This window comes from Centrocercus urophasianus, unplaced genomic scaffold (genome assembly GCF_019232065.1).
Source record: "Centrocercus urophasianus isolate 14NV4802_14NV808 unplaced genomic scaffold, USGS_Curo_1.0 seq_22, whole genome shotgun sequence".
Classification (NCBI taxonomy): domain Eukaryota; kingdom Metazoa; phylum Chordata; class Aves; order Galliformes; family Phasianidae; genus Centrocercus; species Centrocercus urophasianus.
In genome coordinates this window covers 16,830,994-16,846,453 of record NW_024884778.1, presented here as the reverse complement: position 1 = coordinate 16,846,453, position 15,460 = coordinate 16,830,994, and the positions used below count along the sequence as shown (strand labels likewise).

The following is a 15,460-nucleotide window of genomic DNA, read 5'->3' as shown; positions in this document are numbered from 1 at the left end:
GAATGGAATGGAATGGAATGGAATGGAATGGAATGGAATGGAATGGAATGGAATGGAACTGAATGGCTTTCCGCTGGAATAAGCCTATAAAGATCATTGATTCCAACTATCAGACTCCTGCCCAAAGCTGACACATATCATTAAGAGCACTATCCCAATTATTCTCTTAAGCATGGACAGGCATGAAGCATCAACCACTTCTCTAGGAAGCCTTTTCCAGTGACTGATTACCTTCTCAATAAAGAAGTTTTTCCCAATATCCACTAATTATGATCCTAATATCCACGGATAGGCACCACTTCAGTCCTAGCATCTCAGCAATAGCAATGTGCATTTTGTTAGTGCTGCTGTTGTCTGTAGAGAGCCGGTTCCCTGTCACCCAAATTTCCTCCCCATGTGCAGGCAGCACCCCTCCCGACCACATTCTCTCACGGCTCGGTCCCTTCTCTCTGTTTGAGCCAGGAGAGAAGCTTAAACTGATGGGTCAGCCTTTATCAGTGCTGAGTGGGGTGTCTCAGGAGGGATCTGCACTGTTATTGATTTAAATATACAGATATATAAACAGCACGTCGCAAAATTTCACACTCGGAGCAGGATGCAACATTTTAAGAACGTGAACTGCAATCTGTGGGGTTTTTTAAGTTCAACTTTGAAGCACAGACTTGCCAAGATCAGAGGTCTTCAAAAAGTCACACCGCATCACAGCCATACTCAAGTTCTATTAGGAGCTTGTGGGATGGCAGCAGGAATCCGTGGGCAAAGTGCTGCAAGTCCAAAGAGAATAGATTTTCTGATGTACATAACAGCTCCCTGGGATAAAACAAGGTTCTATGTAAAACCACAGCACAAATGTTGATTAAATGATCCATCGCTAAGCCAGCAGCACACACAGCTCCCCAGCCTCCCGTAGTTTTCCCCTACAATCATTTCAACATGGGAAATTGGATGTGAAAGTAAAGAGAATGACTTAACTGTGTTTTGATTTTTGCCATTCCGTAGCTGGTTCCTTTCAACTTCTTTGTTGCACAACGTTTGCACTTCCATCTCTTTCGAGGATGTTTCCTAAAATCAGTTTTTATCTTCCCTCACCCAGGGCTGGAGCAGTGGATAGTTACAAGAGAAACCACATGCATCTCATCCCAAGAAGTGGAGCAGTTCCCGAAAGAAGACATTCAAGACTCCAACCATCACCACCACCAAGCCAACACCCAACAAGGTTTGGTTTGCTCGGAACACCAAGTCAGAGACTTCAAAAGCTTGCTCCACCAAGCCTTCTAACACCACAGATTCCAGCTGGAATGGACTTCAAACCTCCCAAAAATCATCAGGTCAAATAACCTACACACAGAAGAGGTTGGCTGGGTCACAGTACACCATGAAACCTCCCATCCCCAGCTCTCCTGGCTCAGTGGTACTTCTCCCAGTGTGGGCACTGCCACCTGGCAGGCAGACTGGCCTGGGAGCCTTGGAAGCAGAGCCCAGAGCTTTGCGTGACTAAGCTTGTTTGTAAGATAATGCAAACAGAGCATTGGCCAGCTTTTTGGTCGGCACGGTACAAAGGCAAAGGAGGAGTGCAAGCCTTTGCACTGTGATAACCTGAATATATCGCAGAGTTTCCCTGGATCGCAGCTCACAATTTGGAGATACGATAATTTCCTTCCTTCTTACTTCAGTGCTGGCTCCTTCTCCTCTATTGCTGACTTTCTTCTCACTTTAATACCCTATCAATGTCTTCTAGCCTATCCTCAATCTTCAGAGGAAAAATAAGTATTGCACCCCAAAGGTTAAGCAACCAGAACTATTGCAAAGGAGCAGAGCAAGCCCCGTGGGCAGGAGGAACATACACTTACACTGGGAGATGGACAGATTTGGATAAGAAGAGCACAAGCCATCAATAAGTAGTGTGGCAGGAAGGTGTGCTTCACCATTTCAAGGTGACAGCCTTTTCAAGCCTCATCATCTGCCCAAAAGATGCCCTGGGATGTCATAGATGTCAAAGAGGTGATATAATGGGATGAGGAGGACAGAACACCCAGCGTCCTCAATTTCCAGCAACCTTCTAGAAGCCTTGACATTGACATTGCTTTAGAAGAAACAGCCCCAAAGCCCCATCGAGGCATTTCCATTACTCTGTACCAATTTCTTGTATTCAAGGACCTTTCCAGTCCCATTTGTGCTCTGACCCTTCATGCCAATGCCCACAGGTGCAGGCAGTGGCTGTAGTTCATTAGTGCTGCACAGTGTAGCAAAGATGCTCTATGCAAGTGTGAGCTGAGTGTCTCCCATCAGATACAGAAGTCACACACACCTTTCTCTCATCTACCAACTGTCCTTCCAATGGAAACCTGGGTTAAAGAGAGCTGGAGAAGGCTGTGACTTCAGAGCAAAGTCTTTTCCCTGCCCTCTCACCTCTGTCCTTCCATCCCAGCCCCTAACACAAGGATTGCTCAGGCACTTGGTCTTGGAGAGAAGTGAGATTTCCTCTTCTGCCATGTGAGAAACACGTGGACTGCACTGGATCCAAACGGGGAAAATCTGCTAAAGAAATTCAGCACGGGAGGAATTTTTGCTATGCAGCTACTCTCACAACCCTCGAATTTTGCCTTAAAAGGTAAAGTAAGTTCTCTAAGAATTGCTGTTCTCAGCGCTGGAGGTGGAATTCCCAATCTGAGCCTGGAATTTGAGCCTGGATTTAATCCAGATGTCAAGATCACATCGACTCCCTTAGAAAATTCAGATCTCAATATAGAGCGTGGCTTGTGCGTGGGGAGGGGGGGTTGTTTTTCTGGCTTACCATCTCATGATACTGACTGGGTGGGAAAAAAAGAAGGAATGTGCACAGCTCTGGGTGGGGAAGTGGGAAAAGGGGATTAAATGCTGCTAGCAGTACAGTTATGCGCTTCAGATAGCACAGACTGAGTACAGAGAGGCTTTGGCTCTTGTTTTTCTCACAAAGTATCTAAATGATCCCTAAAAAGCACAAAACCCATTAAAATTCTAAGAAAGGAGCTATCTGTTGACAGATGTGGGACTGAGTGGAGCAAATGTGTTCTGCATCAAATGTTGCTTCTGGAAATTCTGGGAAAACTTGCTCAACAAATGAGAGATAGGAGGGAAATGCCAAAGCTAACTTGCACCTGAGCCTGGTTGGCAAACCAGCAGCATGAAAGGGAGCATCTTCCACAGCAGCTCTTCATGGATAGCTGCAGAAATCAGTCTCCCATCCCCACCCAGCCCTAGGGCAGGCTATGGAAGCCAGGGATCAGCTCTCTGTTCTCCATTCAGCCCAAAGGTGCTGTCCCAAACTCTTCTTTCTGGAGTGTGGCAAAGGGAATTTGCGTGGCAATCCAAGCCAGCTTCTCCTTAGCCCTGTAGGGTGATAGTAATACATTGCCACACTTAAATACCATGTAACTAATCCATTGAAACCTAAGAAGTTTTAGTTAATGGCAGCTTTGTTAGTATTCGCTTCACTTCTGACAGGTAAGGTCTGGCAATAAGGTCAGTATTGAAAAGACACCCTTTCCCTTTTCCACTGCATTTACCCCCTTTTTGTTGGTCCTGGAGCTCAAAATAATCTCTGTGCACTGACAAGGACACATTCCTTCAGCAGCTCTCCAAGACAGGGGTCAAGTTAATGTCATTCATGGCCGTTTAGCTCTGCGCAACTCCTGTCTCGTACAAGGTTAAAGAAATACTCCGAAACCAAGCTCTAAAGAAGGGTTATAATCACATCTGATTAATAGCACAGATTGCAAGGGAGCCTGACAGCAAAGCTGAGAGCTCTGCTTCAATGGGAGACCTCTGTGCCATAGCCAAGGCTGCCGCCTCAGCTTCCAACCTTGAATCAAGTTCGAGTAGAACACAGATGCTCTCCAAGCTTCAAACTTGACTCTCACTCTTGAATACAAAACATACAATACAAAGAGCTTCTGAATTCCAGCGGCAGAGCAGACTAACACACTTCATCCCTCCACCTTGCAACACGCTGAGGTTCTGCTATTAAGATAAGAAGGATAAAGCAGCATTATCAGATTGTTGTGGGACTGAACCTGCTGCAGCAGGTGTCCATGGGGATGAGCTCTGTGTAACACAAACCCCTGGGGGCTGGGGAAGGCACAGACAGCAGACAGCCCAAGATTTTGCAAGATGGGGAAGAAATGCATCATTGCCCTTCTCCTCTCACACCTCAGCAGTCGGCATATCCCTTACAGCAGCAGCACTGGGATGGCCACATCTACACAGAGCTCCTCCTCTCATTACCCCCTGTAAGCATTCTTTGATAAAAAACACTAAAGTAAATGCTCACTGCAAACCAAGGGACACGACACAATATTACATGCAGCTGTGCCACCTTCACAAGAGGGCTCCTCACAGAATCACACAATGGCCTGGGTTGAAAAGGACCTCAAAGATCATTGAGTTCCAGCCCCCCGCTGTGTGCAGGTCGCCAACCAGCAGCCCAGGCTGCCCAGAGCCACATCCAGGCTGGCCGTGAATGCCTGCAGGGATGGGGCATCCACAGCCTCCTTGGGCAGCCTGTGCCAGTGCCTCACCGCCCTCTGGGTGAAAAATCATCTCCAAAACCAGCGGCACCGCAGCAGGGGAATGATGGGAGAAGCTGTGAGATTTGTGCTGGCTGGAGGCAAAGCATGAGGGCCGGGATCCTTCAGCCACCAGGCAGAACTGCGTTAGCGCATCCCTAGGGGCCCCTCATGGTCCCCCCACGGCCGCCTCAGAGCCCCCGGGGCCCCTCACTGGGGCCAATCACGGCTCGGAGCGCAGCACAAGCCCCGCCCACTCCCATCCCGCTCCACCTCTTGGGGGCGGGGCATAAATGACCCGCATTGCGCCTGCGCGGTTCCGGTAAGGCTATATAAGGGCGGCGGTGGAGCGACGGGGCGCTGTACGCTTTCCGCCCGCCGTGAGGTGACAGCTCCGTGACGTCACTTCCGGCCGGCGGTAGCTGCAGCAGAAGGAAGGATGGAGGCGGTGGTGCGGCGCTGCCCGTTCCTGGCCCGCGTCTCGCAGGCCTTCCTGCAGAAGGCCGGGCCTTCCCTGCTCTTCTATGCCCAGCACTGTCCCAAAATGATGGAGGCGGTGCCGCCCGCCGCTGCTCGAGGCCTCGCCACTTCCGCCGTTCGCGGACAGCAAGCGGAGGAGACCCCTGCGGCCCGGCCGGGTGAGTACGGCCCGCTGTGCTGTGGGGCCCGGCGCTGTGTGAGCAGGGGGAGGCTCCCGGAACAGCCGGCTTCTGAATGAGGGTTGCTTAATGCTTTAAAGCTCAGCGGTCATTGAGCGTGGGTGCCGTCAGATGGGCGGCTCTGCTATGGGTGCAGTTGGGCTTGAACCAAAACCGGAGGCTGCTGTGGGCAGCCCCATATCCCACCCTGAGGAAGCAGAGATGTTTAGTGCTGAGGGCTGAAAACAGCAGGTGTTCAGAGTAAGAATCTTCCTCTTAGGAGTAAATGAGGGGTTTTGACCTCAGAAGGGAACAGTGCTGTGTCTAGCATCTGAAATCAGGTGCTCCTTATTATTGGATATTATTGGGTATTATTATTATTGGGTATTATTGGAATTTCTTATGTAAATAGTATGTGAGTGCCTGGTTAAGTAACTCTCAATGACTTGTACTATGTGAGTTGCTAGAGAAGTGTATAGAAAAGCTGAAGTAGCTATTAAAGCGATAAAGCTGAAGTACTTTCCTTTTTCTCTGCCCTCCTCAGAGGCCAAAAATGCCAAAGAAGTGGCCCAGCAGAACACAGATGGGTCACAGCCTCCTGCTGACCACCCACCTGCTGCTGCTGGCCAGAGCTCTGCCACAAAATGCCCGTTCCTGGCAGCTCAGATGAACCACAAGAGCAGCAATGTTTTTTGCAAAGCCAGCTTGGAACTGCAGGAGGATGTGAAGGAAATGCAGGTGGACAGGAAAGGTATGTACCGTGTGTGCTGTTGCATTGGTTCCTTCTGAGAGCTTTTGATACTTGATATTCTTCTACTCCATGCCAAGTGTAGCAGTCATTGGATACTTTATGTGGGTAAGGTTATGGCAACCTGCAACAAAAAGTTGTTGGAGAATGCAGGTATTAATGGTGAGCCTGCAGTATTGTGCAATCATTGCTTTGGGTAATCATCATTCAGAAATCCTGTATGCCCTGGTTCTAAGTGTGTGAATTGGTCATTTTTTCACCCAAAGCAGGCTGCTGGGACAAGAAAGCTTTACCAGAGTGCTGTTATAGACAAGGGCGGTGTATACATAGAAGAAAAAGGAGCAGGACACTGTGCAAACAGCAGCACAAATCTAAGCTGAAAAGCAAGTGATCAACAGGTCTTTCTTTTGTAGAACTAAAGGGTGTTGGCTGACTTGCAGTCCTGATGCAGAAATGCTGTCCTTCATGGAAGAAACTTTTCACCAGTATCAACAAAACCTTGCCATGCTCCTCAAAAAGGAAGCCTGTTTCCTCCTTTTTAGTGGCATTGTTTAAAATAAGAAACAAAACCAACCCATTCTGCTAGCTGAACAAAGTTCTGGAGGTGGAAAGGAAGCCGCCAGCTAGAACTCTGCCTTCAGTTGGAGTTAGCTATGCACCAGTTTGTTCAGATGAGTGCTGTAGCTGTGTAGGATGGGGCTCTGAGTCCCAATGAACCAAATTTGTTGTAAGGAAATTAATGTAGTGGTGTGATTGTGTTGTATGGGACAAAAAGGAAAACCTTTCTAGTCCAAATTATAATGGCTGAATTTGGCAGAAGCGTGTAAATCCTGCCATGTGCTTTGTGAAGAAAGAGGAGTTGGTTAAAAGTTTACCTCTCTAAATTTAAATTCAAACACCTCTATCTCAAACTGATTAGCTCACTGTAATTCATTATGATATCTGCAGGTAAAGACTTTGCCAAAATACCAACTAATTCCGTGGTGAGGAACACTGAGTCTGAGGGAGAAGAGCAGAGTGGCTTGCTCAAGAAGTTTAAGGACATTATGCTGAAGCAAAGACCTGAAAGTGTGTCTCATCTGCTGCAGGATAACTTGCCAAAATGTAAGACTGTCTGGCAATACCTTCTCAGGCCCCATCCCTTGTGATTACCTTTTTTTCCTGTGTGCGAAAGCCTTTGTTTCGTTTCAGCTGTATCCACCTTCCAGTACGATCAGTTCTTTGAGAAAAAGATAGATGAAAAGAAGAAAGATCACACCTACAGAGTGTTCAAAACGGTGAACCGGAAGGCACAGATCTTCCCCATGGCAGATGACTACTCTGATTCCCTGATCACCAAGAAGGAGGTGTCTGTGTGGTGCAGCAATGATTACCTGGGCATGAGTCGTCACCCCCGTGTGTGCGGAGCAGTTATGTGAGTAGGGCTGCATTGCTAAGAGCTGGATACAGTTTTAGGGTGCTCTCAGGAGCATCTGTAGGCAGACTGCTGAAGAATTGACTGCATTATACATGAGCTGCTTCTGATGTCATTCTTGGTATAATTAAGCATATTCTCCACTCTTCAGCTAGTGCTGGTAATTAATACTTGGCTCTGTGGCTGCAATATTGACCTGTCAGCCCCTGACCCCTTCCTTGACTTTTCTTTTTTCCTCTGAAACACCAGCTGCTACCAGCTAGACTGGATGGTTTGTTGCAACTCTTCCTAGTGTCTGATTCCTTAGTTCAGTGAACCCCTGAGTTGTGCAGGTTGTTCAAAGACCTTTAAAGCCAACAGCAGCTTTTTTGCAGCCATTTCCTTTGTAAGATGATTAAAGGATCACAGTTGAAGATATCTTAGTACATACTCATCTGTGTAACAGAGGAATGTTAGTGTCACTAACGTGTCTTTTTGGACCCTTTGTAGGGATACACTGAAACAACATGGTGCTGGAGCAGGAGGCACAAGAAATATTTCAGGAACAAGCAAATTTCATGTTGACTTGGAAAAAGAACTGGCTGATCTTCATGGAAAAGATGCAGCCTTGTTGTTCTCCTCTTGCTTTGTAGCTAATGATTCCACCCTCTTCACTCTTGCTAAAATGCTGCCAGGTGAGAATAAGCTGTATCTTGTATTTACTGCAAAGCACAGCCTTGTCCTAAGCAGCAGAGAGAATGCTTTCTGGGTGTCTGCTGATAGTGGAGGTTCATTGTGCCCAGCCAGCAGAATATGCTCTGTCAAGTGCTGCATTCAAGTTACGTTCAGCTCCTGCAAATCATGGTACTGAGCCTGAGGCCCAGGAGCTTTTTACTGCAGAAAGGATTGGAGAAAAAGGGTAGGATCCTTCCCTCCCTTAAATGCAACTTGAGGATTAGGCAGGAGGAATTTGGTATCCTCCCACCTGTGGGTGTGAAGTTCTCTATCCCTTCTCTGTGGTCCAGGAGGGGTTTCCTTTAACTTCGGAAGTCCTTGCATAAGGTATTAAGGACTTAGGAAACACAGGAGGTTCTTCTTTAGTCTCAGGTTCATATCAGTTTAAACACCTGATAGGAACCTTACTTATTTTTGCTTCATGATCCACTCTTCTGATGGCTTCGAGAACATGCAGCCCTTACTGCTTGAGTGCTTATGGTATATAAAATGCTGCTCAGCATTAGCTGATGCTTTCTGTACTCGATGTGTAACTGGGTTATTCCCTCAGGCTGTGAGATCTACTCTGATTCTGGAAACCATGCCTCCATGATCCAGGGGATTCGAAACAGCAGGGTGCCAAAGCACATCTTCCGCCATAATGATGTCAACCATCTTCGAGAACTGTTGAAGAAGTCTGACCCAGCTACCCCTAAAATTGTTGCATTTGAAACCGTGCACTCCATGGATGGTAAGGTGACATAGGCTGCTCTCTCTTTAAGTGTAGCCAGTCCTGAGATCTGTATTTTGGGTCTGAAAGTACAAATTGCTCTAAGTGTTGGAAGTGTAATGTTTTGAGTGCAGAGGATCCTGAACTGCATTTTGCTGTTTCGGTTTGTAGGTGCTGTCTGCCCTCTGGAAGAGCTGTGTGATGTGGCCCACGAGCATGGGGCAATCACTTTTGTGGATGAAGTGCATGCTGTGGGGCTGTATGGAGCTCGAGGTGGTGGGATAGGGGACCGAGATGGAGTCATGCACAAGATGGACATCATCTCTGGAACTCTCGGTATGCACAGCCTGGCAGTTTCACAGAAGCTTATATATTCCAAGGCAGGAAAGCTTCTGAGCAGCCAAATTAAGTGGGTTAACTCAAAATCTGTCTATTGGAATGAACTTGCTAAGGATTTACTGGGGGGGGGAGGGGAGGGTGTTTAGTATTTTTCAAAAAGCCCGAAGGATTTAAGTATGTCCCAGTTTGGAAAGCATTTGTTAAGCTACTTACTTTGTCTTAAATCTTTTAGGTTAGCATTCTTGCTTTAAACAAGCTAGTGGGGGGAAAAAAAAGAGTCCTGAGTCAATTCAGGTGAGAAAGCTAGCAGGGTAGCACTCTGTACATGGTTCTTTTATGTGAAATGGAGTGTTCCTAATCCAGAAACCTGAGATGGGGGGGTTACGTAAAAAGACTTGGCAAGAGCTGAAGCAACTGCTATTATCTGAGGAGAATGCAAGCTTGGCAGTGAGTTTAGTGCTGCAAATGGGATCGTTGTTTAAACAGCACCTGAAACATAAATAAAACTTAGTAGGGGAGTTAGTGGCTTGAGCTCTTACAGCTTTGTTCCATTTTCATTAGGATGTGACCCTCAACACCCAGATTTTGTGTGGCCCTGCTTGGGTACCAGAGCATCCCCCTATTTGGGAAGTAAGCATTGATCACACAGAGTAACCACCAGTGCTCTTCAGGAGTGTAGGCTATTTCCAGCATCTCTGGAACAGATTTAAAGTAATCTGCTGAGAGACTTAGTGTTGATCTCGTCGGGTCACTACCAAAGGCTGTGCTCCTGAGGTCTTCCCCAAATCAGAAGCTGAGTGTTTGATGTGGTCTGGAACTTGTCCTTGCTGTGTAGGAGCTAAATAGGTGTTATCAGGGTTTAGAAACAAAGCTTCAACATCTCTTGACTACAGGCAAGATGAGAGGGAGGGCTTGAAATGGTTGCCTGCTGTGCACTTCCAACCATTCTGACGGGTGGAAGGAAGAAGCTTGGATTACTTAAACTCTTAATTTCTGACTTGTTTTTTAGGCAAGGCCTTTGGCTGTGTGGGAGGATACATCTCCAGCACAAGTGCTCTGATAGACACTGTCCGTTCCTATGCTGCTGGCTTCATTTTCACAACATCCCTGCCACCCATGCTCCTGGCTGGTGCCCTCGAGTCTGTCCGAACTCTGAAGAGTGCTGAGGGACAAGTATTGAGGCGCCAGCACCAACGCAATGTGAAGCTCATGAGACAGATGCTGATGGATGCAGGGCTTCCTGTAGTGCACTGCCCAAGCCACATCATTCCAATAAGGGTGAGTGCTTCAGATCTCTAATGGAGGGCCCTGGTGTCTGTGCTTATGATCAGATTATTTCCCAGTATTCATAAATACTTATGAGGTTCAAACTCCATTCAGCTTTTATGCTGTGAGTCTGGCTTACCTCTCATGTCTGAAGAATAAAGGCTGTGATTAAATTGACTTCAGCCCATTATGAATGTTGTGAAGTAAACTGAGTGTGTGAAACTCTGGAAGTATAGGTGAGATACATGGTAGGAACAAGCCAGTAAAAAGAATTCAGGTATGAACAATTATCTGTTTAGGCTGCAGAAGGCTCTAGAGTGGGAACTTAGAATATCCATCAGACACAGGAACTCAATCTAGTGGGTGGAAGGGAGGCTTGACATGTCAGCCTAACTTCATCAGCCAAACAACTTTTGCTACCTTGCATGTTCTGGTTGATACTGAAACTTAAAGTTTGGAATTTCAGGTTGCAGATGCTGCTAAAAATACAGAGATCTGTGACAAGCTGATGAGCCAGCACAGTATTTATGTCCAAGCAATCAACTACCCCACGGTCCCTCGTGGAGAAGAGCTGCTACGTATTGCTCCTACACCTCACCACAGCCCTCAGATGATGAGTTATTTTCTTGGTGAGTGGATTCATGCTTTAGTATGATGAGAAGACTGGGCTGCTTATGCAGCCTTAAAGATAAGACTAGGAAACAATTAAATTTGAAGTGATATTGGCTGGGTAATGCTTGCTGCAGCTGTCATGTCCTATGCTTGTGCACCTAGCGTGAGCACGAGCAGTGGAAGCCAACAGGCTGACCTAGAATACTGTGCTCTCCCAGTGCATTCCTACATCCAGTTCTGTCCCAGTCACTCCTGCTGGGGCTGCTTGTACTTTGTCCAAACAGCCTTTTAACAAGATAAGATTTAACTGCAGCCCTATTGCGTGGTTCCAGAGGTGAATTATGTCCTAAACAATTCTTGTATCTCTTCCTTTCCTGGGATAAGTGTTCTGTCGGTTCTCTTTTGCTGAAGTATCTGATGTTCTGAGATGTGATCGTGGTGCATTTCCTTGTTTGTGACAGAAAAGCTGCTGGCTACGTGGAAGGATGTTGGGCTGGAGCTGAAACCACACTCATCAGCTGAATGCAACTTCTGCAGAAGACCTCTACACTTTGAAGTGATGAGTGAGAGGGAAAGATCCTACTTCAGTGGCATGAGCAAACTAGTGTCTGTCAGTGCATGAAAGTAACATTGTTAATCCTGTTCTTATCTAGTTCTCATATCCAATCAGTAGCATTTTTAAATTACTTAATAAGCATTTTAATCATAGTTATAACACTAAGCTCTGAAAATAAATTTCTAGAGCCCCTGTTCGCTTGTATTTTTTTTATTTCTTTTCTATTTGGCCTCCATAAGAAGAAGTGTCAATGGTTAGAAGGGCATCCCATTGAATAAAAAGTGCTCTACACTACCTATCAGCTGGAGGACAGTCTTCTCAGTGAGTGTCAGCCAAAACAGCATCAGTAATTTCCTACTGTTTTAGAAGGCGTGGGTTTATTAGGGAAAGAGAAGATTTAGTGATACTGAGAGTTCCTCAGCAGTCTGGCTCTGTTCCCCTCTGCTTTCCCATGCCTTCATCCTTGTGCACTGTAGGCATCTCACCCTGCTTGGGTAGGAGATGAAAAGTTGCTCATGGTTGGCGAAGTCCTGCCAAGTCTGCATTCCTGAGTCTTAGAGCTCACCTTCAGTGGAAAAACTGCTTGTCAGTGACTGGTCCTTAATCATTCAGCTCTTGGACAGGTCTGACATTGCTGCTTTTGCAACCTTTGAAAAATTTGCATGGCAAATGGGGTAACAGGCCTGTTCAAAGCTGTCATGCATAGAGGAGTGGGGGAAGTAATTCTGTGGGTGTATGTATGCATTGGGAAGGCAATGCTGGCAGGAAGGCCTGGGCAAAGCAGTGCACTGCTTTCTTCATGCACAGGCATGTCCTGTAACTGCTGCAGGTTTGTTTCCACAAGTCCCTGCACAGCTTTTCTCTGGTTACTCCTCTCAGTGCACCTCTGCTGTTACGGTTGCAGGCATGCTGTGACGTTGCCATGAGCATTCATTCTAATATTGCAACTAGACACAAACTGCAGCAAAATCATCATCTCTGTCCACTGACTGTGGGGAACACAAGTGTTGCTTTGCTGCTCCAAAAGGCTTAGCTTTCCTTTATCTTAGGAATTTCCCAGTGCTTCTGGGAGAAAAATAGGGTGCCTCATCCCTGTGGCCTTGTCTTGCAACAAGCAGCTCATGGCTAAGGCTGTGTGAACATGCACCTCCATTGCAGCTCTTTTCTCATCAGCACTGAGGTTGTAACTGGAGCCAAACTTACAGGCCAGCCATCAGCCACTCCTTGAAGAGCATCCCACAAAGGTGTTTGCAACACCAGGAGCACGGTGACATGCGTATGTGATGATCAGTTCCTCTGCACACTTGTTCACAGAATCACAGAATCACAGAATTGTAGGGGTTGGAAGGGACCTCCAGAGATCATCGAGTCCAACCCCCTGCCAAAGCAGGTTCCCTACAGCAGGTCGCACAGGTCGGCATCCAGGCAGGTCTTGAACATCTCCAGAGCAGGAGACTCCACCACCTCCCTGGGCAGCCTGTTCCAGCGCTCCATCACCTCACTGTAAAGAAGTTCTTGCGCGTGTTTGTGCGGAACCTCCTATGCTGCGGTTTCCAGCCATTTCCCCTTGTCCTGTCTCCACTCACCACTGAAAACAGTCTGGCCTTGCCGTTCTGCCCCCCACACCTCAGATATTTATAGACCTGGATCAGGTCCCCTCTCAGTCTCCTTTTCTCAAGGCTGAACAGACCCAGTTCACTCAGCCTTTCCTCGTAGGAGAGATGCTCCAGGCCCTTCACCATCTTCGTGGCCCTCCGCTGGACTCTTTCCAAGAGATCCTTGTCTTTTTTGTACTGGGGAGCCCAGAACTGGACACAGTACTCCAGATGAGGTCTTACCAGGGCAGAGTAGAGGGCGAGGATCACCTCCTTCGACCTGCTGGCCACGCTCTTTGCAATGCACCCCAGTAAGCCATTGGCCTTTTTGGCCACAAGGGCACACTGCTGGCTCATGGCCGACCTGTCGTCCACCAGGACACCCAGGTCCCTTTCCGCAGAGCTCCCCTCCAGCAGCTCATCCCCCAACCTGTACTGGTGCATGGAATTATTCCTCCCCAGATGCAAGACTCTACACTTGCTTTTGTTAAACCTCATCCGGTTTTTTTCTGCCCAGCTCTCCAGCCTGTCCAGGTCTCGCTGAATGGCAACACAGCCTTCAGGCGTGTCAGCCAATCCTCCCAACTTCGTATCATCAGCAAACTTGCTGAGGGTGGCCATTATCCCCTCATCAAGGTCATTGATGAAGATGTTGAACAAGACCGGACCCAGCACCGACCCCTGAGGAACACCGCTGCTCACAGGCCTCCAACCGGCCTCTGCACCACCAACGACCCTCTGTGCTCTGCCAGTCAGCCAGTTCTCAACCCACCTCACTGTCCACTCATCTATCCCACATTTCCTCAGCTTTGTTATAAGGATGTCGTGGGGGACAGTATCAAATGCCTAGCTGAAATCAAGGTAGACTACATCCAAGTCTCTCCCCCCATCCACCCAGCCAGAGACAACAACATAGAAGGCTACCAGGTTGGTCAAGCACGACCTCCCCCTTGTGAACCCATGCTGACTACTCCTGATAACCTCCTCTTCTTCCAGTTGTCTGGAGATGACATCCAATACAAGCTGTTCCATCACCTTTCCAGGGACAGAGGTAAGGCTGACTGGCCTATAATTGCGTGGGTCTTCCTTCTTGCCTATTTTGAAGACCGGGGTGACGTTGGCTATCTTCCAGTCTTCAGGCACCTCCCCCGTCCTCCAAGACTTCTCAAAGATGACAGAAAGCAGTTCAGCAATCACCTCTGCCAGCTCCCTCAGCACCCGTGGGTGCATCCCATCGGGTCCCATGGATTTGTGAACATTGGTGTTGCCTAGGCGCTCCTGGACCACCTCTTCCCTGACAGAAGGGAGGTCTTCCATTCCCCAGATCCTCTCACTAACCTCCAGGGTCTCAGATTCCCAAGGGGGAGCTTTTTCACTGAAAACAGAAGCAAAGAAGGCATTCAGTATCTCCGCCTTCTCAGCATCCCCCGTTACCAGAACACCCCCGTCACTTAGCAGGGGAGCCACATTCTCCCTAGTCTTCCTTTTACTGTTAATGTACTTGAAAAAACCTTTTTTATTATCCTTTATCCCCTTTGCCAGATTTAATTCCAGGCAGGCTTTAGCCTTCCTTGTCGCATCCCTGCAGACCCTGACAACACTCCTGTATTCTTCCCAAGTAGTCAGACCCTTTTTCCACATTTCATGGGCCTTCTTCTTTCCTTTGAGTTTGTGCATGAGCTCCTTGCTCATCCACACAGGTCTCCTGCCACCCTTTCCCGATTTCTTCCTCACAGGGACGCACTGATCTTGAGCTTGGAAGAAGAGCTGCTTAAATGCCGACCAGCTCTCACAGGCCCCCTTGCCTTCGAACACCCTAGCCCATGAGACAGCTCCAAGTAGGCCCCGGAAGAGATCGAAGTTGGCTCGCCTAAAGTCCAGGATAGCAATCCTACTTTTTGCTTTACTTCTTCCACTCAGGATCTTGAACTCCTCCATCTCGTGGTCACTACAACCCAAGCTGCCCCCGACCTTTACTTCCCTGGCAAGCCCTTCTCTATTAGTGAGAATAAGGTCCAGCAGTACCCCTTGCCTTGTTGATTCCTCAACCACCTGCATCAGGAAGTTGTCTTCAACACAGTGCAGGAACCGTCTGGACCGCGCATGCCTGGCCACATTGCTTTTCCAGCAAATATCTGGATAATTGAAGTCCCCCATAAGCACCAGCGCCTGGGATCGTGACGCTGCTTCCAATTGTTTGTGGAAGGCCTCATCAACCTCCTCCTCCTGATCAGGGGGCCTGTAGCACACACCCACAACGGTGTCAGCCATACCAGCCCGCCCCTTGATTCTTACCCACAAGCTCTCCACTGCTACACCACTCTC

The 15,460-nt window shown here is 47.9% G+C and overlaps 1 protein-coding gene and 1 long non-coding RNA gene across 2 annotated transcripts; one reads left to right on the top strand and one right to left on the bottom strand.

The window, feature by feature from the left end:
• Positions 1–536: 536 nt before the first annotated feature.
• Positions 537–1,424, bottom strand: LOC122162965. Its single transcript, XR_006169756.1, has 2 exons — positions 973–1,424; positions 537–810 (listed from the first exon to the last, which is right to left on the bottom strand). It is a non-coding gene; the product is annotated as an uncharacterized LOC122162965 (long non-coding RNA).
• Positions 1,425–4,907: 3,483 nt separating this feature from the next.
• On the top strand, positions 4,908–11,734 carry ALAS1 (5'-aminolevulinate synthase 1). The gene is made up of 10 exons (XM_042823824.1): positions 4,908–5,182; positions 5,727–5,933; positions 6,879–7,034; positions 7,122–7,344; positions 7,834–8,018; positions 8,609–8,788; positions 8,939–9,103; positions 10,116–10,384; positions 10,839–11,001; positions 11,446–11,734. Exons 1-10 carry the CDS (start codon positions 4,984–4,986, stop codon positions 11,604–11,606), a joined length of 1,908 nt encoding a protein of 635 aa, XP_042679758.1. The 5' UTR covers positions 4,908–4,983; the 3' UTR covers positions 11,607–11,734.
• Positions 11,735–15,460: the final 3,726 nt, after the last annotated feature.